This window comes from Sarcophilus harrisii, chromosome 2 (genome assembly GCF_902635505.1).
Source record: "Sarcophilus harrisii chromosome 2, mSarHar1.11, whole genome shotgun sequence".
Lineage (NCBI taxonomy): Eukaryota > Metazoa > Chordata > Mammalia > Dasyuromorphia > Dasyuridae > Sarcophilus > Sarcophilus harrisii.
In genome coordinates this window covers 281,478,999-281,505,694 of record NC_045427.1, presented here as the reverse complement: position 1 = coordinate 281,505,694, position 26,696 = coordinate 281,478,999, and the positions used below count along the sequence as shown (strand labels likewise).

At 36.2% G+C, this 26,696-nt stretch overlaps 1 protein-coding gene across 2 annotated transcripts in view; it reads right to left on the bottom strand.

Moving 5' to 3' along the window:
* Window positions 1-3,268: 3,268 nt before the first annotated feature.
* SLC24A4 (solute carrier family 24 member 4) overlaps window positions 3,269-26,696 on the bottom strand; it is a 247,777-nt gene continuing 224,349 nt past the window's right edge. For both annotated transcript variants that reach the window (XM_003756144.4, XM_031952298.1), the window contains exons 14-17: window positions 22,618-22,732; window positions 13,237-13,349; window positions 10,914-10,979; window positions 3,269-8,567 (exon numbers count right to left, since the gene is read on the bottom strand). In XM_003756144.4, the coding sequence (XP_003756192.4) occupies window positions 8,415-8,567; window positions 10,914-10,979; window positions 13,237-13,349; window positions 22,618-22,732 (447 nt within the window). In that variant the 3' untranslated portion in view covers window positions 3,269-8,414. The remainder of the gene's footprint in view (window positions 8,568-10,913; window positions 10,980-13,236; window positions 13,350-22,617; window positions 22,733-26,696) is intronic.

Genomic DNA, 26,696 nt, shown 5'->3' with positions numbered 1-26,696 from the left:
GAAAATTTCGATTATACCAAACTGAAAAGTTTTTGTACAAACAAAACTAATGCAGACAAGATTAGAAGGGAAGCAATAAACTGGGAAAATATTTTTACAGTCAAAGGTTCTGATAAAGGCCTCATTTCCAAAATATATAGAGAATTAACTCTAATTTATAAAAAATCAAGCCATTCTCCAATTGAAAAATGGTCAAAGGATATGAACAGACAATTCTCAGATGAAGAAATTGAAACTATTTCTAGTCATATGAAAAGATGCTCCAAGTCATTATTAATCAGAGAAATGCAAATTAAGACAACTCTAAGATACCACTACACACCTGTCAGATTGGCTAAGATGACAGGAAAAAATAATGATGATTATTGGAGGGGATGCGGGAAAACTGGGACATTGATGCATTGTTGGTGGAGTTGTGAACGAATCCAACCATTTTGGAGAGTAGTTTGGAACTATGCTCAAAAAGTTATCAAACTGTGCATACCCTTTGATCCAGCAGTGTTACTACTGGGATTATATCCCAAAGAGATTATAAAGAAGGGAAAGGGACCTGTATGTGCACGAATGTTTGTGGCAGCCCTTTTTGTAGTGGCTAGAAACTGGAAACTGAATGGATGTCCATCAGTTGGAGAATGGCTGAATAAATTGTGGTATATGAATATTATGGAATATTACTGTTCTGTAAGAAATGACCAACAGGATGATTTCAGAAAGGCCTGGAGAGACTTACACGAACTGATGCTGAGTGAAATGAGCAGGACCAGGAGATCATTATATACTTCAACAACAATACTATATGATGACCAGTTCTGATGGACCTGGCCATCCTCAGCAACGAGATCAACCAAATCATTTCCAATGGAGCAGTAATGAACTGAACCAGCTATGCCCAGAAAAAGAACTCTGGGAGATTACTAAAAACCATTACATTGAATTCCCAATCCCTATATTTATGCCCACCTGCATTTTTGATTTCCTTCACAAGCTAATTGTACAATATTTCAGAGTCTGATTCTTTTTGTACAGCAAAATAACGGTTTGGTCATGTATACTTATTGTGTATCTAATTTATATTTTAATGTACTTAACATCTACTGGTCATCCTGCCATCTGGGGGAGGGGGTGGGGGGTAAGAGGTGAAAAAATGGAACAAGAGGTTTGGCAATTGTTAATGCTGTAAAGTTACCCATGCATATAACCTGTAAATAAAAGGCTATTAAATAAATAAATAAAAAAAATTAGTCTAAATAAAGAGCAGATGATTCCAGAATTTTAATTCCAACAGATGAGTTCCTTAATTTCCCATGGGCACAGTACTTATTTTAAATTTTCCTAAAAGTTTGTTTTCCTCTCAGCATTGTGTTAATCAGTTGGGACTTCAAACATTTCTTCCCCCAGTCACTAATCCCTAGGAAACTGAGGAAGACTTACAGATTGGGCAATCCTTCAGCTGAACCCTATGATGGACATTAATGTCACACATAAGCAGAATATTTTAGAAACACAACATGTCAAGAAGCTGGAAGGAGCATACTGTTAGAAGCCATAGCTATAAGCTTATGGTAGAGGTATAAGCAATGAAGAAAGGAATGAAAGAAATATAACGTTATTAAAAACAAAATTGCCAAGAACTAGAAAGGTTTTAGTTAAAAATAAGAATTTTTGTTTTAAATATTCATCAAAGTCTTTATCTAAGTTGTTAGATTTGGAATTAGAATGCTTGTGTTTGAATCCAGGTTCTGCTACTTAATATCTACATCATTTTGGGCAAATCTCTTAACCTTTCAGCATCTGTAAAATGGGTGGAGAGTTAGGACCAGAAGGCTTCTAAATTGATCCCACATTCTTCTAAGGAAGATAGACCCTGGCTATGACCTTGAAGACCACACCATCAGAATATTAGCTCTGGCAGGTTCTCCTAATCGAGGAAGACTTTGAGATTGGGGCTGCAATTAATTGCATTCCTGTCACTCAAGAGCCAGTCTGGCTAAATTCTGAGAGGCTCATTAAGGAGATGACAGACCACTTCTCAGAGTAGCAACTTAGGAAAACCAGAGTTATGTGACTTTCCATATTGATGGAATCATGATTCCCTTAAGTGCTGAAGTTTTCTTAAATGTCCCTATAAAAACATTCTTTCGTTTCAGGAATGAGAAAACTGAACCCTGGAGAGAAATGTCTTGCCACATAGGCAAACAAGAGTCAAGATTTGAAACAAAATTCTTTGGCTTGAAATCCAAGCCTGTAGTATCTTTTAAAACAAATTAATCACAGCCAAAACAAAATTTCTTGTTAGATCAGGGCTCTGTATAATGAATGTATCTTTTATCCAATGATCCTCACACAGAAGAAAACATGGCAAACTAATGTTTCATTATCTAATTTGAAAGCTTACTTTTAATAGAAAGAAATGATTCTTATTAATTAACAAAGGACATTTGTTGACAAGCTATTTAAGAGTGTTTTCACTAAAAGTACAAGAATTGAAATGGATGTGGGGTAAACATCTCTTCTCATTCTAGTACTGGCTGCATCATAGACATCTGAAAAAGAGTATTCAAAATTAGCGGTTTTTAAAAAGGAACCTTTGTTACAGTTTTGAGGAAGCTGCTAACCAAGTTTCTCCACAGAGAGGGACTTGCATGGTTGGTTAAGGAGAACAGAAAATACAAGTTACAGTTGAATGAGTATTGGATTGAGTCAAAGGACTTGGGTTTGGAATGTTTGCTGTATCATTTCTGACTTCAGACCTCAGTTTCCTTGTTGATACCATAAGATTCTCTCCATTTTTAAGTCCTTGGGATCCTATTCATCAGGATAAAATCATGAATTCTTAAATTCCTAAAGCCAGGAACTTTGATGGAATAGTTCTCAGAATAGCATGTTAAACAATAGGGGTATAATTATCATGGAATTGGTTATTCCAATTCCATTCCAGAATTCATTAATGAATGGCCTGAAATACACCTGCAAACTTTACCCTGATTAAAGGGTTAATGTTTGTAGATTTTTTTCTACTGAATATATATATATATATATATATATATATATATATATCCATGAATATTAGGCAGATGTACCATAAAGAAAGGTGTTTGGAATCCCAGGAGATTTCTGTTCCTATAAAACACAAAGGTCCAGATTTACAAGTTATCCAGCTCAGGGTTTCTTAAACTTTTTTTTTCTCAAAATTTTGCCCAAGAAATTTTTATACAACCCTGGGTGTACAAATATATAAAATAGGTATATAAATCAAACATTTACTGATACTAAATTATAATTTTGTGACCCTCACATTCAGTTATGAGACCACATATGGGATCATGATCCAGTTTAAAAAAGCTTTTGTCTAGTTCAACACTTACACTTCAAAGGTGAGGAAAGTGAAGTAAAGTGAAACCAGTCATTTGCCCCCAATGACATAGCTAGTAAATTGGAATTTGAACACGAGTATTCTCTTCACTCTGCTCAATGATGCTTTAAATCCTAACATAAGCACTAAGCGTCGGCTTCCTGAATTGCATTAGTTATCATACTGCTAACCTAGGAATGGGGAAATGTATGCATTTATGTTTTCCAGTATTTAGTTATGTTTTCATTCCCTGGACCTATGATGAAATGAACAGAGATCAATATGGAGCAAGAAAGTTGAACTTCTAAGAGAGGCAGAAGCGGTTTTTTGTCTACCTCATAGAACAAAAGTTTCAAATTGGGGGACTGGAGACCTTGAAGTTGCATTTAATTAATAAATAAACTTCATATTCACAGAAGACATAGGCAGGATAAAATTAGATTCATTTCAGAAAGATCCTTAAAGGTGCCAGGCTCCCCCTGCTGAATTAGGACGGGGAAGGAGATTCATTCACTATTCAGGCCATTTGTGTGTATTTTGGGGTTCACTGATTGTGGAACTCAAATAACTCTACAACTGCCAAAGTCATTATTTGGGATGAACCAAGTTCCAGGGAAGAGAGATAAGTAGAAAGGAAGGAAGAATCTCTGTGAATGGTTCTCAATCCTACCACAGCTGAAATGTTTTCCTCCAGGAAACTAGGCTCTGGACATTAAGGTGTCCCCGGACATTCTTCCTGCTGCCTTGCATATTACCATACGTAATTGTCATAAGAAGGAAATGATTATGTTTGGAGATCCTAAGTCTTTCTGGCATTTGGGTTCCCCAGAGTTCAGTGATCGATCTCTGGTAAAATTCCTTTTTCCCAGCTAACGATGCTTTCTAAGGGGTTACTCTGACAATGATGTAGATTCCATATTATGATCACCGAGGAATTTAGCAATGAAAGATAAACTTATAATCATCAATTCTGGGGACTTTCAAAACTATTTAATTGAACTCCTTCATTTTATAGAGGAAGAAATTGTGGGCGTAAGAGTTAGGATGGCTTATCTGAAGTCACACATGTGGCAACAAAGTAGTAAGGCTGGACTTTGAACCCAGGTCCTCCATCTACAAATTGCCACGGTGCCACAGATGTTCCTTTTTGGTCAAGTGAGCTGTTTAATGATTACTTAATATTCTGTCTGCTACCCTAGGTTCAGCAACAACAAAAAGAGAAAGAAGAGGAAACATGGATGATAATAACACAAATTAACCAAACAGTTTTAGTGCCTCTTCTTCTTTTAATAAAATAAAATAAAACAAAATAAAAAGCTGGGTTTTCCTCTTTATCTAGGCTGCAAGTGGCTGAGCTCACTCGCCACTGCATGGGAGCTTCATGTTTTTTTTCTTCTTGGATGAGCCCAAGATCCCTCTTTCCCCCCTTAATAATTAATGCCCAAATTAATACGGACATCCAAGAGTTTCAATCCACTGTAACTGGAACTCCTGAACTCATGGTCTACCAGCCTCAAGTCTCCCAGTTTGCAGGGGTGATGAGCAAATAATACCATGACAGACTTCAAACAAGTTCAGTCAAAACAGAAGATGAAGGGGGAAATTTCATAAAGAAAGCTAACAAGGCAAGCCTGAGATTGGTTGGGTATTTTGTTGGAAGATTGCATACTATAGGATGATAACAGAAAACAGAGAGGGTGCTAACTCAACCAAGGGAGAAAATGGTAAAATGTGTACAATTTGCCTACTACTACTGGTCCAGAACTCAGCTCTAAGCCAGATACCCAAACCACCCTTAAATTTCCCAAAGCAAGAACAGGGAACACAGCCTGAATCAGTCTATAGCGTTTAGCATTGGGAAGAACTATGAGGTCACTTAACCAAGTCCAACTTCCTGATTTTACTGGTCAGGAAACTGGGACCCAGAGAGGTAAAAGTGACTCAGACCTTAAATAGAAGAACTAGGATTGGACATCCAAATATCTGTGACTCCAAATATAGTACTTCTTAAACAGTCAGTCCCACACCTTCATGCAATGGAGGTGACAGAACAGCCAGATTGTTATATTATAGGCAACTTCTATATTGGTAAAATAGCTATTCTTCTTCCTTAAGACAATATATATGTTTTTCATTTTCCTTATTTATGGAATATATATTTCCATGTGCTAATCAGCTCCAGGAATAAAAGAAAGGCTGTGGTAAAAGATGTTTTAAAAATGAAACCCTAGTTATTCAAACAATTCTTTCAAATCTGCATTTGATATGTATTGCTCTGGTGCTTAATTTATGCTTCAGTTTAAAAATAATATTTTCACCTAAAGCATATGTATACACATATATAACAAATATATATATAGGCTTTAAGGGAGTTCCATTGGCACGCTGAATTCAGAAGGAAACTAAAGAAAAGAACTTCATAAATTAAAAACATTTGTTATTTTCTACTTGGAAGTCATAGTGTACTTGTAATTATAGTCTTAAAAGAATCATGATCATAGACTACTTAAAAAAAACAACTACCCACCTCAAATTTATTTTCTGAGGAAGTTTATAATTAGAATTTCCTCATAAAGGTAAATCGGCAATTGGATGGTGGTGGGTGACAAATAGATTCTACGACACAGATTAGATTTTTTAGTTCCACTCTCATTTGGTAGATGAGGTAATTTAGACCCAGAGAATAAAAGTAATTTGTTCAAGATCATACAGCAAGTTAGTGGCAAAACCCAGGTTTGCTAATTCTAGATTTAGAACTCTTTATGTTGCCCCAGTATGGTATTTTTTTTTTTTTTTTCTATATCAACAGACTATTCCTCTTGGCTGGGACCATGCAGCTTGGGTCTTATTCTGACATTTTGCTAACAGTCAATTGCAATCCTCAGCAAGATCTTTGAGTGAGGAACAATGGTAGGATGTGACCTTGAGAACTTATAGAGCATTCAAGTATTTGATGAAGTTTGACTTAAACCTGAATAAACAAAGATTTATTTCCACAGGAACCATGCTGTAAGTTAGAATTATACACGATTTTCTCTATTTTGAGAAAACTCGTCTGTTTTTATCATTCACCACAGGGAAGGGATCCTCAACTCTCTATATACTTATTTATTTACAAAGCCTTCTGGTTCACTAATGAACTGGATAGTCCAGTATCTAGATACCATCCCTCTTAAAGCCTCTACTTGGTATAACTACTAATACTGTTTTAGAATCAGAAGGGAGAATGGGATAATGAATGCATCAGTTACTCCCTTCTTAGACCCATGCATACTAAACGGAAATAATGAGAGAAACACATGAATGCTTCTTCCTATGAAAATTCAGGCTACCAAATTCAGAAGAGGCACAGAAAAATGTGCTCATGCCTTTAACTATCCCACTCCCAACCCCCCAAACCCTTAAGCATAATATATAGATCAGGGTAGGTCTTCAGGAATTCCCTATTTGGCCTAAACTAACTCTTTTTCTCACTGAGGGCTGTTTTCTTATGGGCTTTTAAAATAAGATTTTCTTGAAATGATCACGGGTAGCTCTTATTACTGTTAAGTGCAAAATATTCAGATATTAAAAATGCATCAAATATTTAATAATCTTATATAGACTTCTGCTATATAAACATTAAAAAAATAAAAAAAATCTATGTAGAAAATTAATTGTGCTTTTTCAAGAAAGCTTGAATGGTTTATTTTTAATAAATCTTTAAATATCTATTTCAGAGCTACATAGCAGTTTAAAAAAAACATTAACTATACTGTTGAATCTATTTTGAATTGATGAACCATCTCTGGCATCTTACATAAAATATACCATGAGGTTTAAGTAACTTGGAACTTTAAATTATGGTTTTAATAGTTGCCTTTACCTACACAGATGAAGGGATCTGTGGGCCAGGACATTTCTAATCTTGTCACTCTTCACTAATTCGTGGCACTGCTTCACAGAGCATGGAGATATATCATAAACTGGTGGAGCATCTCAACAATTAAATGTTTTGACAAATGGCCTAGCTTTAATAGTAGAGTGTTAACGATGCAATGATAAACTGAAATTGATGTTGCAACTCATCCTAGAGAAGAGATAGCGCATATTTATGTTAAGAAACACATTTTTAAGCTATTTGTGACGATTTCCATTGTATTACTGAGTTAGCACCCAATTTGATTTTAAAGTTGTTCTTTTTTTTTCTTTTAACGGTCTTCTCTATCTCTAGCTTAAATTTTTAGTGCCAGTGAAAATGTTATATTTAGGCTTGCTTTCCCACAAGCGTGACTGTTTTTGTTTTCTACTATGTTCCTTTCAGGAGGTATGACATATTCAATTGGGATTATCTGCAGAGCGCTATTTTTTAATATTTCATAGATCCTGCTCCAAGTGCATCATGAGAGGTGATGGCAGTCGCCACTTTTCCATCTTCCACCGTAAGAATTGTGCGTATTCTTCAAAGGTTTCAAGACAAGTGATAACATGTTCAATGTCATTGCCGAATGCTCCAACACGCCGATGACACAGGCCTCCATAAATCAAGCCTTTCCAGGGGAAGTGAAAGTTTTCAACAGTGCATGCCGTGTCACGTAATTTGGCTTCCCAGGCCAGCAGTTAAATTAGTTTGTTCTTTGAATGCAGCCAAAGAGAATTCTGACTTAGAGGACCGCTTTGTTTCCAAAAGCATTAATGCAAGGCAGGGGAAGACAAATGCTGTGTGCTGAGGGAAACAGATTGGAGAGAAGGGGAACACACTAGTCTCACTCACGGTAGTGTCCAAAGGGAGACCCTAACTATCCCTCCTGGACCCTGTGGCTCAGTATTTTGGGAGACCCCTTTTAGGGCTTTTTCTCCTTATCAGTGACCTTGAGAAAAAAAAACTCCACCGAGGAGAGTTCCTGTAACCCACCGAAGGTCCTCATGGACTCCTCCTCCCAGCAAGTGAAAGGGTGGACCTCCAGCTGGTGATGGAGGAAAGACGCTCATATTTTGGGATGGAAATTCAGAGAAGTAAAACGCCCTCTGTGTAAGGTCTCAAAGACAGCTTGGCCTCCCTCCCAGGGGCACTGGCTCTACTTTAATCATCTTCTTGACACATTGGCAAGTTGACGAAAGTAAAGACGTTAAACTCTATCATTATTGAGAAGCACAAGAAAATGGCATACAGCACCAACACGTAGATGCCAAGTTTCTTGTCAAGTCTCCATTTATTTAGATGGATACCAAGCACCTGTAAGCAAAGAAAGGAAATATTAGGCCTCTTAGAGAATTGAGGACTAGGAGCCTTTTCAAATGAAAACTCCAACTGAAAGGGAAAATGTCCACGAACCCCAAGAATTCAGGGACCGTGTTTTAATGATGAGCATAAAAAGGTGACATCTCCTTAAATAAACCAAGCTACTGGATAATTGAGGAAAGGCGTTCAAATTTTACCAGTGATGTTCCAATATCCATGTGTAATGGGCTTTCTTGACCTCCACTGCTGTAAAACACCCTGTCCTAATATAAAGGATGCTCATGCTTTGCTCCACGGAGCCACACTTTTCTGTTACTTTTCCTGTTTTCTTAACTCCTTCTTTTTTTTGGCCTCTGATTTTTCCTAACCTCATAAAGTGTTCTAATAACTAAACTATCACCAACATACTAACTACCCAGATGACTGCCTTAGCTTCCTACAAGGCATTCTAGCATCATTCATACTTTTATCAGAATAATATTTTTGAGACTTAGATCTCAGACCTGTAGAGTTATTCTACTTAGAAAGGATTAGTGACGCCTTATTACCTCTCAAAAGGAGTTATTTCTCTGATGATAGATGGCGAAGGCCCTGTGAAATCTGATGTCACACTTTTCCAGCCTTATCTCAACATGTATTCCCATACCTCTATCACTCTCAACTGCTAAACTTAATCTCCATTCGGATGCCAAAATTATCTGCTTAAACGCAGCTCTGACCACATCACTACTTTCTCACTCAATAAACTCCAAAGGCTCCCTATTGTCTTCAGGAACAAATATAAATTTTTTCATTTGGTGTTCAAAACCTGAAACCTGCCTCCCCTTGTACCTCCCCCATTCTTTACCTCTCCACTCTAATCTTTCCAGTATTTTTTCACTTGAAGCCATACTATAAACTCTGTAATCCAGTAACACTGGCTTCCTAGCTGTTCCTCACACAAGATGCTTTGCCTCCTGACAAGTTCCAGTCCCTCTGGTTGGACTTAAAAATCCCACTTTTTATGAAAAGCTGTTCCTAATTCCCCCCAATAGTGTGCCTACCTTTTGTTGATTATTTCCAATTTATCCTGATTATATCTTGTTTGTACATAGTTGTTTACAAGCTGTTTCGAATGATTAGATTCTGAGCTTTTTGACAGTAAGGACTGCCTTTTGCCTTCCTCTATCCTTAGTTTAGCTTCTACCATATAGTCAGCACTTATTAAGTACAACTAACAGGTTTGCTTCCTTTATTTATTGAATTTCTGTTGTTCTTCATTCATGTCTGATCTTTATTTGTTTTCTTGGCAAAGATGATGGAATAATTTGCCATTTCCTTCTCCATTTCATTTGAGAGATGAGGAAACTGAGGAAAATAGGGGTCAGTTATTTGCCCAGGATCACACAGGTAGGAAGAATGTCAGACAGGATTTGAACTCAGGTTTTCCTTACTGCAGGGCTGGCACTCTATCTACTGTGTTGCTTACCTGCCCAAAGACACTAGAGTGGTCTGCTACATCCTTCTCCACTGGGTTAAAGTAAACAAGATTAAATGATTTGCTTAAGGTGACACAGGTAATAAGTGTCTGATGTAGGATGTGAACTCAGAACTTCCTGACTTCAGGTGTAAGACTTTATCTTCTGAGACACCCAGATGCCTTGTAGCAAGTCTTTATAATCCAACCCAAATACCACTTCCTTTAAAAAGCCCTCCTCAATATACTTGGTGAGTAATGACTTTGCCTCTTAGTACTCATATAGTATTCTATGCACCAGTCATGAGTATTATAACTAGAAGTGTTAATGTCTTCTTTCTCTGCATCTCTGTATAACCCTAAATTTTTCTTCAATTCAATTCAGTTTTTTTTTTGGTTTGTTTTTTGCTGAGATGGGATTAAGTAATTTTTAAACTGCAGAGAAGGTACCATTCATGGAATTTTATCATAAAAAGCACCCTATGTCACTGAAAGGCAGCTAGATGTCAAGTGGAAAGAATGCTGGGCTAGTCCCAGACACTCACTAACTATGTGATCCTGGGCAAGTCACTTAATGCAGTCTTCAACAGCAAAATAAACTGCAGAATCAAATTACTTCACCACTTTTGCCAAGAAAACCCCAAATGTGGTCATGGAGAATTGGACGTGACTGAAATGAATGAAGAACAATTATCATTAAAATCATATGTCTGGTTAAAAAAAATTAGCTTTATTCTCATTACCAAGGATTATTGAGAATTGGTGAGAAGATTATTATTATTATTATTATTATTAAGGCAGCGTGCAAATATAAAAATATTCATCTGGGACTAGACATGAATATAAGGACACATAGAGTCTAGTTTAAGTTTCTAAAAACTTACAGTAAGAGCAACAGATCCGAGTAATAGGACAACTGAATAGACCAGCCCCTTGCTGTTTATTTTTACCTAGAAAAACAAAAGGAAAACCAGCTTTAATCTTGACTGTTTAGTACTACAGAAGAAAATACAACCAAATGCAGTACACAAATTATCCCATAATCTAAACATTTTAGATTTTATCCAATCTAAGGATTTTAAAGCTAGAATGGAGTGTCTTAGGAGTCTCCTTGTCCAGCCGTCTCATTTCACTGAGAAGGAATCTGAGACCCAGAGGAAGGAAGTGATGTCCAGAGATTTGAATCCTGGCCTTCCCACTCCAAATCCAATACTCTTTGCACTGTACTGTGCTGTCTCTTTTGTCCATTCACAGCTTTTTACAGCTAGAAAGCACTATAGAGATCATTTAGTCCTACTTTCTCATTCTGTAGATGAGAAAACAAAGATTTAACTGCATTATTCGCCATACATGCAGAATACAGCAAAAAATATTTTATTACTTTAGCTTTTCAATAACAATACTATTCCATTAAAACAAACAAATAAAGACAACTAGTTAATAGAGATTCTTTAAATTCTTTTCTCTTTAACCAACATGCATCTAGCTGTAAAGGTCACCAGTCAGACTCATCTGGATTGGATAAAATAAATTTGCTTAGGTATTGTAATTCTGATTGAATCGATCAAATTCCTCATTTTCATCTACTGCTGTTATCTCTGGGTGTTTCTCTATCCCTAAAATGGGGAGATTAATATCTATCTTTGTCTGCCTAGAAGGGCTGGGAGTAATGATAGATGGGAAAGCAATTCTAACATGGACAGGAACATATTTTATCTTCATGCCTTTCTTTAACCTTTAAAGGTCCTCACATATAGAAAATGCTTAATAGTGAAATCAATTTACCTCTCTCAAGGCTAGTTTTCACAACTGTAAAATGGGCTTACTGATATTTGCCTTACCTACTTTGCAAAGTTATTTTAAGGAAAAGGATTTGTAAACCTGAAATCATTCTAGAAATGTGAGTTGTTATTATTTTTATGAATGATGGTTGAATTAGTATTCTTTGGAACTTATTGTTGTTGAATTATTTCAGTTGTATCTAACTTTCATGATCCCATTTGAGGTTTACTGTTTGATTGAAAAACGGTTTTAATATGCCAGATATTTTTCACTTTTTCTGTGATAAACACAGTTCAATGAATCCTTAGGAATGGCTGTTGTGAGGGATAAGAATATAGGTGAGAGTCAAAATTCTAGGTGACAGGACTGGGTCTGAACAGGAGCCCAATCATATAGGAGATTTAGCTAAAAATTAGCATGGTTCTTGTTAATTTATAGCTTGAGTATAAGATCAATAGAACCATTTCTTGATCTTTCCTTGAGAATACCCTTCATGTACTGGGACTCTCTTTTGTTTGTTGACTCAGTTTTTGAATTTTCGTGTTACTTCTCCATCCTAGTGACTTGGAACTTCAGTTATTCTCTTAAGGGTAACAAGCCAGTTCTGTATTATGGATTTTTATGGACTTTAGTTATACAGGTCCTTGAACAGCTATTGGCTAGAAGTAGAAGCAAGAGATGGGCAAGGGAGAAAGAGAGGGAAGACAAAGAGGAGAGTAAGAGATGGGGATATGGGAGGGTCTTTTCACAAATCATATCCTAGGTATTGGACTTTCTCTGAACCTCATCTATTGAACTTACATCCTGCATCAGTGTTTAGACTTCAAAGGGACACCTAATCAGTTGAGCTGGTGGAAAGGAGGAGGTCCCAAAAAGTCCTTATATTAGCTTGAGAAAGTAGAGTCACTAATTTCTGGGGAACTATACTATTCATAATAGCTCTTTACATTTGTATAGAATAGTGCTTAGCATACAGTAAACATTTAATAAATGCTTTTTCATTCATCCATCCATCTATCCACCCACCCATCTATCTAAGCATTCATATAGTGCTTTAAGATTTAGAAGGTACTTTCTTCATAACGATGTAGTCAGGTAATAAGTGCATTCTTAGAAACAATTTATAGATGAGGAAACTGAATTTTAAGAGGTTAACTGAAATGTTCCAGGTATACATCTATTAAGTACCAGAGCTGGGATTCAAGTCAAGGACTCTTGACCTCAAATTCTGTGTTTTTCATGGCATTATGCTACTGAAATAAAGAGATGGAGAGTTAGGGAATATATGTGATACATGAAAAAAGGGAGAGGGTGTTTTTTTTTCATACCTATGAGAGAACTGACTTGTAATTTATTATTTGTAGTTGGTTTTATAGTGCAAAGAAACAATTCAATTTGTTTAAAATGGAAGAAAAGTATACATACAGTTGATCCGTAATTAATGACCATGGTTTGCAGTCCCCACGGTATTCCCAGTCCCACAAGGATGTCAAATACATTGCTCCCTATGGTATTAGATACTGCCATATCTCCAAGGCCTAGGAAAAAAAAAACAACACAACCCACATTTTATTAATCAAGAGCACAGCTTTAATGGATCTTATGATCTCAACTTGTAGGGATTTCCTTCATTGGTACAACTCTTAACTCTTCTTGTTTTATCCCAAGCAATTCTTGGCTATGTCTTTTTAGTAAATTTCATATAGGATATTTAACAGAAGCAAGGAAATCTTCCTTTTTTTGTTAAAAGAGAAAAGGAAAAAAATAGCAAATAATCTTTAATACCTATATTTGATAGGCTCATGTCCCTCCTTCTCTGTAACCTTTGTCTCACTATTCTCACACATGACATCAATCTCTCTACTCTCTTCCATTTTATCTACCTTTGCACATGACTGGAATGTACTCCATCCTCATTTTGCCTTTCAGTTTCTTTAAAGTTTAATTCAAACACTATCTTCTATGGTCTTTATTGATTTGATCTTTTCAACTCCTGTTGTGAGAAGGCTGCCACATCCTACCCCACCCCTTCCCCCAATAAATTCTAACGGCTTCCTACTGTCTCCAGGACTAAATAAGAAATAATGTCTGGCATTTAAATTGCTTTATAACTTAGCCTTCTCCAAACTTTCCATTCTTCTTATACTTTACTATTCAATAATTACTCTTCTATCCAGTATCACTGGCTTCCTGGAGGTTCCATGAACAGTCTCTCTCACCTTTTGGCCCCAAATATTCTCTTTGGCTGCCCCCCATGACTGAAATATTCTTTCTTCCATTCTGATTACTGCACTCCCTGGCTTCCTTTAGAATCCCACCTTCTACAAGAAGCATTCCCTAGCATTTCTTAATTCCAATGCTTTCTTTCCTTTTTTTAATTATTTCCAAATTATCTTGTACATAGTTTGCTTTGAATATATGTTTGCATGTTGTCTCCCCCAGTAGACTATAAAATTGAGGGAATAGGGATTCTCTTTTGCCTCTTTTTGTATCTCCAGAATTTAGCACAATGTTCAGTATATAATAGGCACTTAATAAATGCATTATTGATTGATTGATTCCCCCTATCTATTCATTCCACCCTTTCAAAATTACTCTGTATAATTCTGTCTATTCTTCTATGTGTTTGTATAATGTCCCCTGATAGAATGTAATTAGTTGAATTTTGATTTTTATATACTATCATCTAGCATGGTTCTTAGCACAAACACCCAAGAAATATTATTAATGGATTTCAGCTCATGGTAATTAGAAATTATCTAGTTCAACAGTTTCATTTTATTAAGGTGCAAACTAAGGTCCAAAAGATCCTGATTTGCCCTAGTTCACACAGTTAATGTCACAGTTGGGACTAATACTTGGATTTTCTGACTATGCTTTTATTATTTGACTGGTAATCTTACTCTAAAGTTATTTCTAAGTAAAGCAATCTAAATATTTATGAAGTGAGGTAGCCATTTGGAAGAACAATGTTCAGGTTGATTTCCATTCTTGTATGGTCAAGAGGGAAATGAGGGAAATGAGTTACATCATATATCCAATTCTTAAAAATGGCCTATAAAAGGAGAAAACTATGCTCTAATGACAGTTTTAATGTACCAAAAACTAAAGACTTTTGTGCATTCAGAATAAAATCTGATCCCTGTGGATCTTAGAGACTGGTTATCATCCAAGATAAAGTGTTGAGGAATTTTGGTACTTTTGTGGTGAATAAAATTTGCTTCAACTATTTAATATGTTTTGAATTGGAGAGGTCCTTTGGTATCAATTAGAATACTTCCCTGCCCCAATCCCTACAATTTTACAGAGAAGGAAAATGAGAGAAATTGTTTTACTATATTAACAACCAATTATTCAGTGAGGATCCAGGCCTTTCTCCTTTATTTCCTCACTTAAGGCCCGGCCCCTGTAAAAAGCTAGCCTCTAAAAGACATAACTGATTGATGAGATGGTCCTAGCCCTCAAGGAACATGCTCTTTAACTTGGACAGGAGCCCACCAAACTAGGAGACCTAACCTAACTAGAATGTAAACAAAATCCAGTCTGGGTAAATTCTTGCCCCTAAGGAGAAGAGACACCTCCATTAAAATTTAGAACAAACCCATGAAGGAGAAAACCACACAGAATGTTCAGGATGGAGATGGACTCCTCTGTGCAGACTGATGGAGGCAAAATCAGTCATATCACATATCTAATTCTTTATAAAAATGGCCAATAAAAGGGGAAAACTGTTCTAGTGACTGTTTTAATTTGCTATTAACATGTAGAATTTATAGTTCAGATGGAGAGACTTTTGTGGATTCAGAATCAAATTTAGGTGCTGAGTCTTTGACTTTGTTCACCATTCAAGTCAAAATGTTGAGTGTTGAGGATTTTTGACAGTCTCGTGACATTCTCAGAAGGAGAAGCTGAAGACTTCTAGCCCACCTCCTCACTAAATGTCTATTAATCAGGCTTGGCTTTCTCTTGTAAGGGACAGTTTCTTTCAAAAAAGTATATAAGGCTTTTAAAAGGCTCTCCATGGGTCATCTTTAGTTAACAAGAGAACTCTATATAGTTATTATACACTTTAGATGTATAATCTTTTGGTTACTCTTCATGAATGCAACTTCTCGGCATATTAGCAGATAATTTAATGAGTTGAGAGGGAAGGAGGTGAACAATTATTTCATCATGGGTAGGAAGTGGGGTGGGGAGAAATCCCTGGAGGACAGACACATTATCTGTTTCCTGGCCTGTACCTGAAATTTTTCCAGGTTAAAACTTGCTAGAACTTGTACTCTGCTTGTGTACCTAAAAGAACCACTGTCTCCTCCACAGCATGATCTCAAGGAAGATAAAACCAACCCATTGTCTTAAAGTTGAATAATGGAAATTTTCTTAACAAAAAGGGAAGCTTTCTATATTAAGGTAGACAGTATTTTGAATTCTTCTCTATAACTTTCAGTACCCTGGCCGACACAAAAGAATTTTATTTTCTATGGGGAATGATTATAGGTTTTCTTCCAAGAATTTAACTCTTAAGAATGGGCTCAATATGCAAAAGCTGTCACCTGGTGCGAAAGTTTCCATCTCTGAAGAGATAGGAGCTGAAACCCCTTGAAGCACTGTTCTTAAATCGCTTTTCTTCTCCCAAGTGTGAGATGTATGAATACATTTTCTCCTTTAATTTAGTTTAAACAAAGGAATGATGGAATAACCACCCACAGGTGTCTTCTGGGAATAAAGCACTGAATAGAAACTCAGATGCACAGCGGGCGGCTTGTCATTTAAAGGAACCAAGCCAAGCACTGTTGTCCTAAGCACAGATTATCAGAGCTGGATGGGAGCTTGGAACACAGAATGTTTAGAACTTAAGATGTCCATTTGTTAACTGAACTCCATTCAGTTAATGCCAGAGATCTTTTCCCATCATCACAGACCTTACCACTTTTTGACTTTCCTGACCACCTCTCTTCTCTTTCTTTCTGCTCTCCCAACTCTTATTCATTGTTTCCTCCTGGTTCTTAATTCTTCTCAGTCACCATCCCAAAGTCCTCTTTGTGTTCAACCATTTCCAGTCATGTCTGACTCTTTGTGACCCCATTTGGATTTTTCTTGGCAAAGATACTGGATTGCTATTTCTTTCTTCATCATGGATAGGAAGTGGGGTGTGGATGAATCTGACCCATTCTTGGCAAAGAAATGGTTTGCCATTTCTTTCTCCAGCTCCTTTACAGGTGAGGAAACTGAGGCAAACTGGATTAAGTGACTTGCCCAGAGTCACACAGCTAGCAAGTTTCAGAGGCCAAATTTGAACTCAGATCCTCTGGACTCTGTAGGGATCTTTATTTGTGGATATCTAGCAGGCATGGTACATTTAACTTGTCTAAAATGGAATTCTCTTTCCCCCATTAACCTGCCCCTTCAACAAATTTCTCATTTCCCACTGAGGGTAAAGGTCTCTTTCTAGTAACCCCTGTTTTAGAACTTTGGAAATAGCTTCAACTTTTTCCTTTCAACTTTCAGCTACTACAATTCACTTAATAGTCAAATCTTTGGATTTCCCTTTCTGTACATATAAGTGCTTTGTGCCTTAGTGTAAAGGCTAATTTTTGTAAAGGTACTCTGCAATGCCAAAGAATAGTAATTATGCAGAGTCTAGCATATCTTTTTTTTTTTTTTTAATAATTCTATTTCCACATTTCTGGCATCTGTTCCCTTTTCTTTTCTCACAGAGCCACCATCCTTCTTAAATCTCTCACTACCTTTCTCCTTTGGACTATCCAATTGTCTTCCTGCTTACATGTCTCTTCTCCATTGCGTTCTTTACATAGTTGCCAAAACAAACCTCCACAAGGAACAGTGTAATTCTTCCTCCTAAGAAATGATTGCTTCCTATTGCCTGCCTCTAAGATATGTAAAAAAAAATTCTCAGCCTTCCACAATCTAGCTCCTACTTACACCTCTAGCCTTATTTCACACAGATTCTACTCACAATCTCCTCATTCCAGTCAGACTGGCCTGTTAGCTAGCTATTCCTCAACCCAAGGTGTCTTCCCCACATGTATCTAAGCAACTTGATAGCACAAATGGTTTGTTCAATCCATGTCAAACCTTTCTTTATTTGCACATGCTACCTTCTCAGAACTAGAAATCCCTCCTGTTCATCTTTCCCAAATCCTGTTCTTCATTCAAAGTTCTACTTCTTCGTGAAGTTTTTCATTCTCTCCAAGTAGGGCTTTCTTTCTTCAAATTACTTTGTCTTTTATTTATTGGTGTGCATTCTATCCATCATACTTTCCCTCACCACTGGAGAATATAATATAAATTCCTTAAGTGGAGGATAGAAGAGGGATAGACTAATTCATTTTTTTCAATTGTATAATAGGTATTTAATAAATGTCAGCTGAATTGAATTAAACATTGGTTATTAGAGTTAGAAAACTCTTAGAATAAAGAACATTAAAATTAGAAGAAAAGACTTTAGAGATTATCTAAAATAAAAAATAATAAATAATAAATAAAAAAATTAGGTAAAGAAATTAAGCTTCATGGAAACTGAGTGGATGCCTATTAATTGGGGAAAGGTTGAATAAGTTGGTGTATATGAATATAATGGAATATTGTTGTTCTATAAGAAATGATGAGCAGATTTCAGAAAAGCCCAGAAAGACTTAAATGAACTAATGCTAAGTGAAGTAAATAGAACCAAGAGAAAATTGTATAGAGCAACAACAAAATTATATGATGATCAACTGTGATGGACATAGCTCTTTTCAATAATGAGGTGATTCAGGACAATTCAAATAAACTTGTGATGGAAAGAGTCATCCACATCCAGAGAGAGAACTGTGGGAAGTGAGTGTGGATCAAAGCTTGGTAGTTTCACCTTTGTTGTTTGTTGTTGTCTATTAGCTTGTTTTTTTTTTTTCTTTCTCATTTTTTTTTCCCTTTTTGGTCTATGATAAATGTTAGTAATTAATTTTAATTAAAAATTAATAATAATATATTTAGAAGAATTGCACATGTTTAACCTATATGGGACTGCTTGCTGTCTAGGGGAGGTAGGAAGAAAGAGGGAGAAAAAATTTAGAACAGAAGATTTTGCAAGGGTAAATGTTGAAAACTATCTTCTCATGTATTTTAAAAAATAAAAAGCTATTATAAATTTAAAAAAAAAAGAAATTAAGGTCGAGATGGTGAGATATATCAAATTCCAATGGAAGACACCAGTGAAAAAGTTAGAACATAAGTGTGGTTGGACTATTCTGTTAAATAAAATCATTGTGTGTGTGTGTGAGTGTGTGTGTGTTCTGGAGTAGGAGAAGTAGGTTAATAGGGAACTCAAAAGACAGAAAGACCATTCAAAAATCCAATTCTAATGGTACATTTTCAGTCAGTTAGACACTAAGTAGTAGATGACATAAAAATTGGGGGTAGAGAGGGAGCAGTCCAAATTTATATCTGGATCCTTGTATTCATCAATAATAAGTATTTTTTTTGGGGGGGGGGAAATAGTTGAAATGAACTAGTTTATAAATATATTGTCATAAGAATGCTAGCAACTGTACTAGGCTCTATTATACTAGGCTCATAAATATATAAGTAAATAAGACTCATCTTCCTGAGTTCAAATCTGGTCTCAGTCACTTTCTAGCTGCGTGACTCTGGGCACAGGTTATTTCACCCTATTTCCTTCAGTTTTGTCTTCTGTAAAATGATCTGGAGAAGGAAATGGCAAACCACTCTAGAATCTTTGACAAAGAAAACCTCAGAGGGAGTCATGAAGAATCGGACATGACTAAATAACAAAAAATATCATTTCTCCATTTTATAGTTGAGTAATGTCTGAGGCAGGATCTGAACTTAGGTCTTCCAGACTCTAGATCCAGCATTTTATTCACTGTGTCACCCAGCTCCTAAAAACACCAGAAATAAAACATATGAGGAATTCAGTGAAGTGGGAACTGAAGGAGAATGAAATAAGTTTAGCCAGGAGAGAGCAACACTATACCCAGTGGTAAAACTAATATAAACAAAAATGTCACTGAAAGACTGTAGAATTTTGATTAATTACAATGACTAATCTTGCTTCATGAGGAGAAATGATGAGTCAAAAGGCATTCTTTCCTTCTCTCCAAGGAGAAATGGAGCATTTTGGGTACAGAATGTGACACATGCTGTCAGACACAGTTTCCAGATCAATTAATTTGCTCATTATAAGAGAGATTTAATTGTAATGAGTTATGTTGGGAAGAAACTATAGTATTAAAATGAAAGTCTTTTTTGAAAGTTTTTTTTTTTAAGATAAGCCATAATTAATTTTCTGCTAAACTGCAAAACTAAATAAAATTTGAGCATTAAAAACCCAATTATATTGCTTCTTGCTATTCACATAATGGCAATTTTTGCTTTAGAGATTAATCATTTAATTAATGGCTGCTGAATGAAAACAAGAAAGATATAAGTTTGTTTTTTTTTTTTTTTTGACCCACCGAACTGATAAATCAGGGAAGTCATAGTTTACCTAGATTTTGGGAATTTAACAAAGCCCATCATGCTATTCTGGTGAGTGAAATGAAGAGATAAGGAATGGACAAGAGTAGGGGAAAATTTAATCTCTGTCTGCCTCACTTTGCTCAACTGTAGAATGGGAATAAAAATAACATTTACCTCTCAGAGTTGTAAGGATCAAATGAAATCTTTGTGAAGAATTGGCACACAGAGGACACTTAGTAAATGTTTCCTTCCTTTTCCCTTCCCCAGAAGAAAAAAAGCTCCATTTCAGAGGAGGAAAAGAAAGAGGGTGCTACGTGTCTGAAGCTTCCCAACTTTTGCCTACTGGATTCTGACTTTTCATTTTGTAATTCCATGAAGAAAAGTCCCTCTTTGTCTTCCAAACATTGGAAATGCCATTTCTAGTAATACGCTCAATTTAACATAACTTTATTAGCACAACACAATCTGGAGATCTATCCTAGTTTATAGTACCTTGTATTTAACGAATTCACATGTATGTATATTTGTTCACCTAATTATGCTGTATGTATTTTTATATGTAATTGTTATCTCCCCCATTAGAATGTGATCTCCCTTTAACCACTACTAGGCTTCTATCTTATAGAGATCAAAGAAAGAGGAAAAAAAAAGGATCTTTATGAACAAAAACATTCAGAGCAATCCTTTTTCACAGTAGATAAAAATTGGAAACTAAGCATATCTTTTTACTGGGGAATGGCTAAACAAATTGTGGTATATAAATGTAATGAATGGAATATTATTGTACCCTAAGAAATAACAAAATGGATCATTTCAGAGGAAATTTGGAAGACCTTAATGAACTGATACAGAGCAAAGTGGGTAAAACTGAGGAACAATTTTTATAGAGTGACAAAAATAGAAAAAAAACAACTTTGAGAGATATGAGAATTCTGATCAACACAATGATAAATTATAAATCTAGAAGAGTAAAGATGAAACAAACTCCTGCCAGAGAGGTAATAAATTTAAAATGCAGAGAAAAATATAAACTTTTGGGCATGGTCAATGTAGGAACTGGTTTTATTTATTATGAAGTTTTTAATTTTCATTTTGTGGCTGTTGTTTAGCAGGATGGACAATAGAAAGGACAGATTATAAATGCGTGTAAAAATTAAGGGAAAAGAAAAAAATGTGAACTTCTTGAATACTGTTTTATTTCCTTGTTTCCTCAGAGTCTCACAGTCCCAGGCACATAGTAGGTGCTTAATAGATGCTTTTTGATGGATAAATAATACATTGGTTGTAGGATTTCACCCATATCCCAAATAATATAATAAACAACATTTTCAGGTAAACTTATGTCTGCATATTAGGTTCATTAACTACTTGTAATTTTGGTTGGGGGAAAAAAGGCTGTCTATTGATACTGATGACTTCAGAATGCTAAAAGCAAGGACTTTCTTAGGATCATGGGATTTAAGATACATTAGAGATGCTGAATCCCTTCCCTCATTTCTCCCCCCTATCTTGACATATGAGCAAACTGAGATCCAGTGAGGGGAAATGATTTGTCCAAGGTGAAACAGATAGCAGTTTGTTAGAGGCAAGAGTCAAACTTAGGTCCTTTTGGGCTCAAAATCCAGTATGGTGGTGTCTCAATAATACATAATCATGCCCATCAATTGGGGAATGGCTGAACAAGCTGTGGTACTTGAAGGTAATGGAATATTGTTGTTCTATAAAAATGATGAACAAGTTGATTATAGAAAGATTTACACAAACAGATGCTGAGTGAAACAAGCAGAACAAGGAATACATTGTACACAATAACAGCAAGAATATGTGATGAACAACGATGAGAAGCTTGGTTCTTACAAGGTTTTACAAGGGTTAATGTTGAAAAATTATCTATTCATATCTTTTGAAAATTAAAAAGCTGCTTCTTCTCAGTGATTTAGTGATTCAAAGCAATCCCAGTAGACTTTGGATAGAAAATCCACATCCAGAAAAAGAACTATGGAGATTGAACATAAATCAAGACAGGCTAAGTTCACTTCTTTTTTTCTCTCTCCTATGATTTTTCCCTTTTGCTTTGATTTTTCTTTCCCAACATGATTCATAAAGCAATGTGTATTAAAAATAAATAAATCTACTACAATAAAAAATAACATATAATCAGAGAACGTTAGGACTAGGAGCCTTAGGAATCAAGCATTCAGAACACCCCCCCACTCCAGAGAACAGCAGTGAATTGCCGAAGTGACTTAAGGCGAGGCCCTAGATGGCGGGTGTCCTGACTGGCCCTTCGGGGTTCTTTCCCCCCACCCCCTGCCACTTCCATACCTTGTCTGGCCACAATTAGGCTGGCCATGCAGTCTGGTACGCTTGTTCCTGCTGCTAGAAAGGTAATGCCCATGATAACATCTGGGATCCCAAGTGTGTATCCGATAATAGTCACCTGCGGAAGAAGAACAAAACAAACTGAAATAACCATGGGACATCTTTGGAAACTTTTTTGTTTTCAATGGATACAGAAAGAACACAACAATCTCCTTTACTCGACCCGCAATTTTGCAGGCTCTCCCTAGTAATCCTCATTCTTGGATCTATCTTCCACCCAGCTGTCAAACTGGTTGTCCTAAAGTCTGCCACTTATTGTCCTTAGTGTCTCCTGGATCAATGATCATATTCTCTGTCGGGCCTTCAAAGCTGTTCACAATCCAGTCCCACCCCCCTTTCCAGTTCTCATAGTGCCCACTTCCCCACCTATTCTGCCATCTGGGAACAAACAGCCTCCTTGCTTTTGCTCACACACAACGCAGCTCTGTATTTGTGTAATTATCCCCACTTTTCAGTTGAGGAAACTGAGGCAAAAAGGGATAAGTGACTTGCTCAGGGTCATCGAGGGAGTGTCTGAGGCTGCATTTGAACTCGGATCTTTCTGATTTCAGCTCTAGCACTCTGTCCATTGAACCTAGCACCTTCTCTGTTGTTTACAGTCTTGAATTATTGCACTAAATGAGAGCTTTAAGTGCTTGTTCTGGGCCATGTGCCTAAACTTAACAGCTAATAAATTATATAGCATCTTTAGATCTCAATTTTTTTTCTGTTTAATGGTACAAAAACCAAACCAAAACAAAACTCCTAATCTTGCTTCCTTCCCAGGGTGGTTAGAGGATCATGGGAAATAATGGAAATTCTTAAGATCCTAGGAGGTGTGATTATTAATATCAGTATTGCTGCATGCAGATGATGGATGGGATGTTGCTCGGAGGAGGTGTGTGTCTGTGTGGGCGTATTGTGCCAAAAAATGAGTGGAGCAAAAATGGGGAGTCTTAATGGCAACTGTTCTTTTATTCAAGTAGGCAACCATCATAAATATTCAAACTCCTACTTCTTTCTCTTTGAGCAAAATCACTTACCATTACTGTTTTAAACTAGATTGTGAGGTAGATAATCCCTGGTCTTTGGGATTTCAAATGTTATTAAATATTATTGTTCATATTTAATGAAACGTTGACTCTATCTCTCTGTATATCTAGTTATGCAAACTGGTTGAACAGTAATTTATTTTTAGAGAAAATTTGAGCGAGGTGCCATTCATGGTTTCATTAATTTTATTTTTTTTAAATTCTCACATTCAAACATTTCTATAGCAGCTTCAGCAAATGATTTTTCTTTTTTTGTAATGTCTTTTGGGGAAGATGCTTGAGTAAGAGCCAAGTTATGCTGAAGGAATGTAAATTGAATGAAATATTTATACATCTTTAAATAAAAAGGATAAAACTTCACCATGCAGTCAGAAAAGTGCCATTGTTATGTGGAGCATTAACACAGGTAAAGTACTTTAGACAGCGGTTTATGATTAAGCTGGCATTTTAGATGTTGGCTTTTCCCTCTATCTCCTTAGTCTTCATCTGAATTTGGGAGTCTATAGAGATTTTTTATTATCAGAGCAGATGATATTCTTCCTTGCTATGAATGTTAGGGTAATCATACATACAGTGACTATAATGTAGCTGGAATGAGAAAAAAAACAAAAGAAAACTTAACTTGGGCCCAAATGATCTCTTCTGAATAAGCAATAAATCCTAAAGTACCAACCTTGAGATCACTGGGAATTCAAGACCACATGAAAGAGAGAGAATAGGAATCAGCTGCCAGATTTTTCTTTTGTCCATAAATGAGAAATACTTCTGGCTTTGGAACACTGGTAAAGAAATGGGATAGGCTTGAGGATGGGGATGGGGGATACTGAAGGGTATGATAGGTGACAATTAATATCTTTCATGGATAGAACTGGGGCAGGAGAAATGGGGGATTTATGACTGTCGATCAGGGAATGGGGCCACATTGCAGAATTTTTTGGCTAAAAATGGGAAGCTAGGTTGTGCAATGGATAGAGCGCTGGATCTAAGGATGACCCGAGTCCAACCTCACATAGTTCCTGGAAGTGCTCCTAAATTACTCATTTAATCTCTGCCAGCCTCAGTTTCCTCATGTGTAAAAGAGGGATAATAATAGCAGTTACCTCAGAGGGTAATGAGGATAAAATGCCATAACACATCTAAAGGACTTTGTAAACCCTGAAACATATAAATGTTAGCTACTACTTTCTCTTTTATTCCAAGAAATAAATAAATGTTAATAAATGTTTTCCACCCTTTTCTGGATTGAATTGATTATAGTTAAGATAATCTAAAATTGGACAAGGGGCCTACATGATTTTTTTTTTTTTTTGAGTGGACAATCATGCTTAGTGGCTAACACTGAGAAGACTGAACATAAATGAAGGAAGTTTGGGCTTGCCATAAAAGAAACTTGCAAGAAAGTTGATTTGACACCCAAAACACAGGGTTTGTGGGAAAGGTTTTCTTACTTTATAGCTTCACTAATTAAATATGTTCAATTTACCAGAGCAGATGATCTTAAAGATCTTTTTTTTACTTCTAAAATTTATGATCCTACAACTTCTTTCTTAAACAATTCCTGATCATAAAACCCATAAGGGGTCTAATAAAACCCATTGCTCTTCTACCAGGGCCAAGCAAGCCTGGGCATTCTGATGGCATGGGGAGAGCAGTGAGGGGAGCTTGATGCACCTGACCTGGGGATAGGTATTGGGAAGGAGTTCAACGTGGGAGTGTCTCAGAATGATAAATTGGGGGTGAGCAGGGGCAGAGGGGTCTGCCCTAGCCACTCTGATATCTTTGAATTATAGATCCAAGTATATTTATTTGTGTTCATGAAAAAAAGAACCACAAAATTAAAAGTAGGAAATCATTCCTTCTTCTTTAGATATATCCTCTTCCTATATACTATAAAGTATATATTACTATATACTTTAACTATATACTGTTCATGTTCTGGTTATCTATGGTTCCATTTTTTATTTGTCTCACTAGACTAAAAGATGCGAAAGTACAAGGACTCTTTCTTATTCATTTTTGCATCTACCTCAGTGCCTAATCAAAATTATGATTTTTTTCTAGAAGCAATATATAGCTGGGAGAGGTGGACTATAAGAATCAACATTATCAAATTGTGGCTGGAAAGGATTTTGGAGAATCTCTTGAACAGCAAGGAGACCAAAACAGTCAGTACTTAAAGAAACTAATTCAGGTTATTCACTGAAAGGATAAATACTAGAAGATGAAACTTAAATACTTTGGCCACATAATAAGAAGACAAAACTCACTGGAAAAGATCCTGATGTTGGAAAAGATTAACACAAATAGAAAAGGGGAGAACAAAGAATAAAATGAATAGATAGTGTCATGGAAACAATTAACATGAACTTGGACGGACTTTGGGAGACAGTGGAAATAGAAGGACCCGGATGCTATGGTCCATGAGGTATGAAGAGTTAGATAAGCCTGAATGACTGAGCAACAATAATAACATTATCTAGAAAAGCAACTAGGATTGGAGCCATTTGCTTGTTGAATATAATTAGTTTACATAATAAATGTTTGTTGAATATAATTAGTTTAATCAGTTTGTTTTTTTCTTAAGACCTAGTTGAGATCACTGTCCTAAAAGTCTGGGGATTCTGGATAGCATGAGTGAATAGTAAGGAAGACTAGGGAGAAAATATGAAGGCCAGGGGATTTTTACAAGCTTGTGCTGGATGCTGTTTGGTACTTTTCAGGTAAATCAGCAAAGGGGAAAAAATATCAGGGACTGAGAAAGGGAGACAAGAAGACAAAAATGAGCTTTCCCAATTTTGGCCTGTAGGGGTGAAGATGAAATTTGGAGGAATTATCAGGGTGGGGGGAGGTAATTAAGCATAAGAACATCTTGAAGATGAAAGGACCACTGGGGAATACTGGTTGATGACGTAAAATTCCCCACACTTGATCCCTTTTCTTGCGTTCTGGTCTCTGGAAACAATGCCCTTTTTTCCCCCCTGATTCCCATTA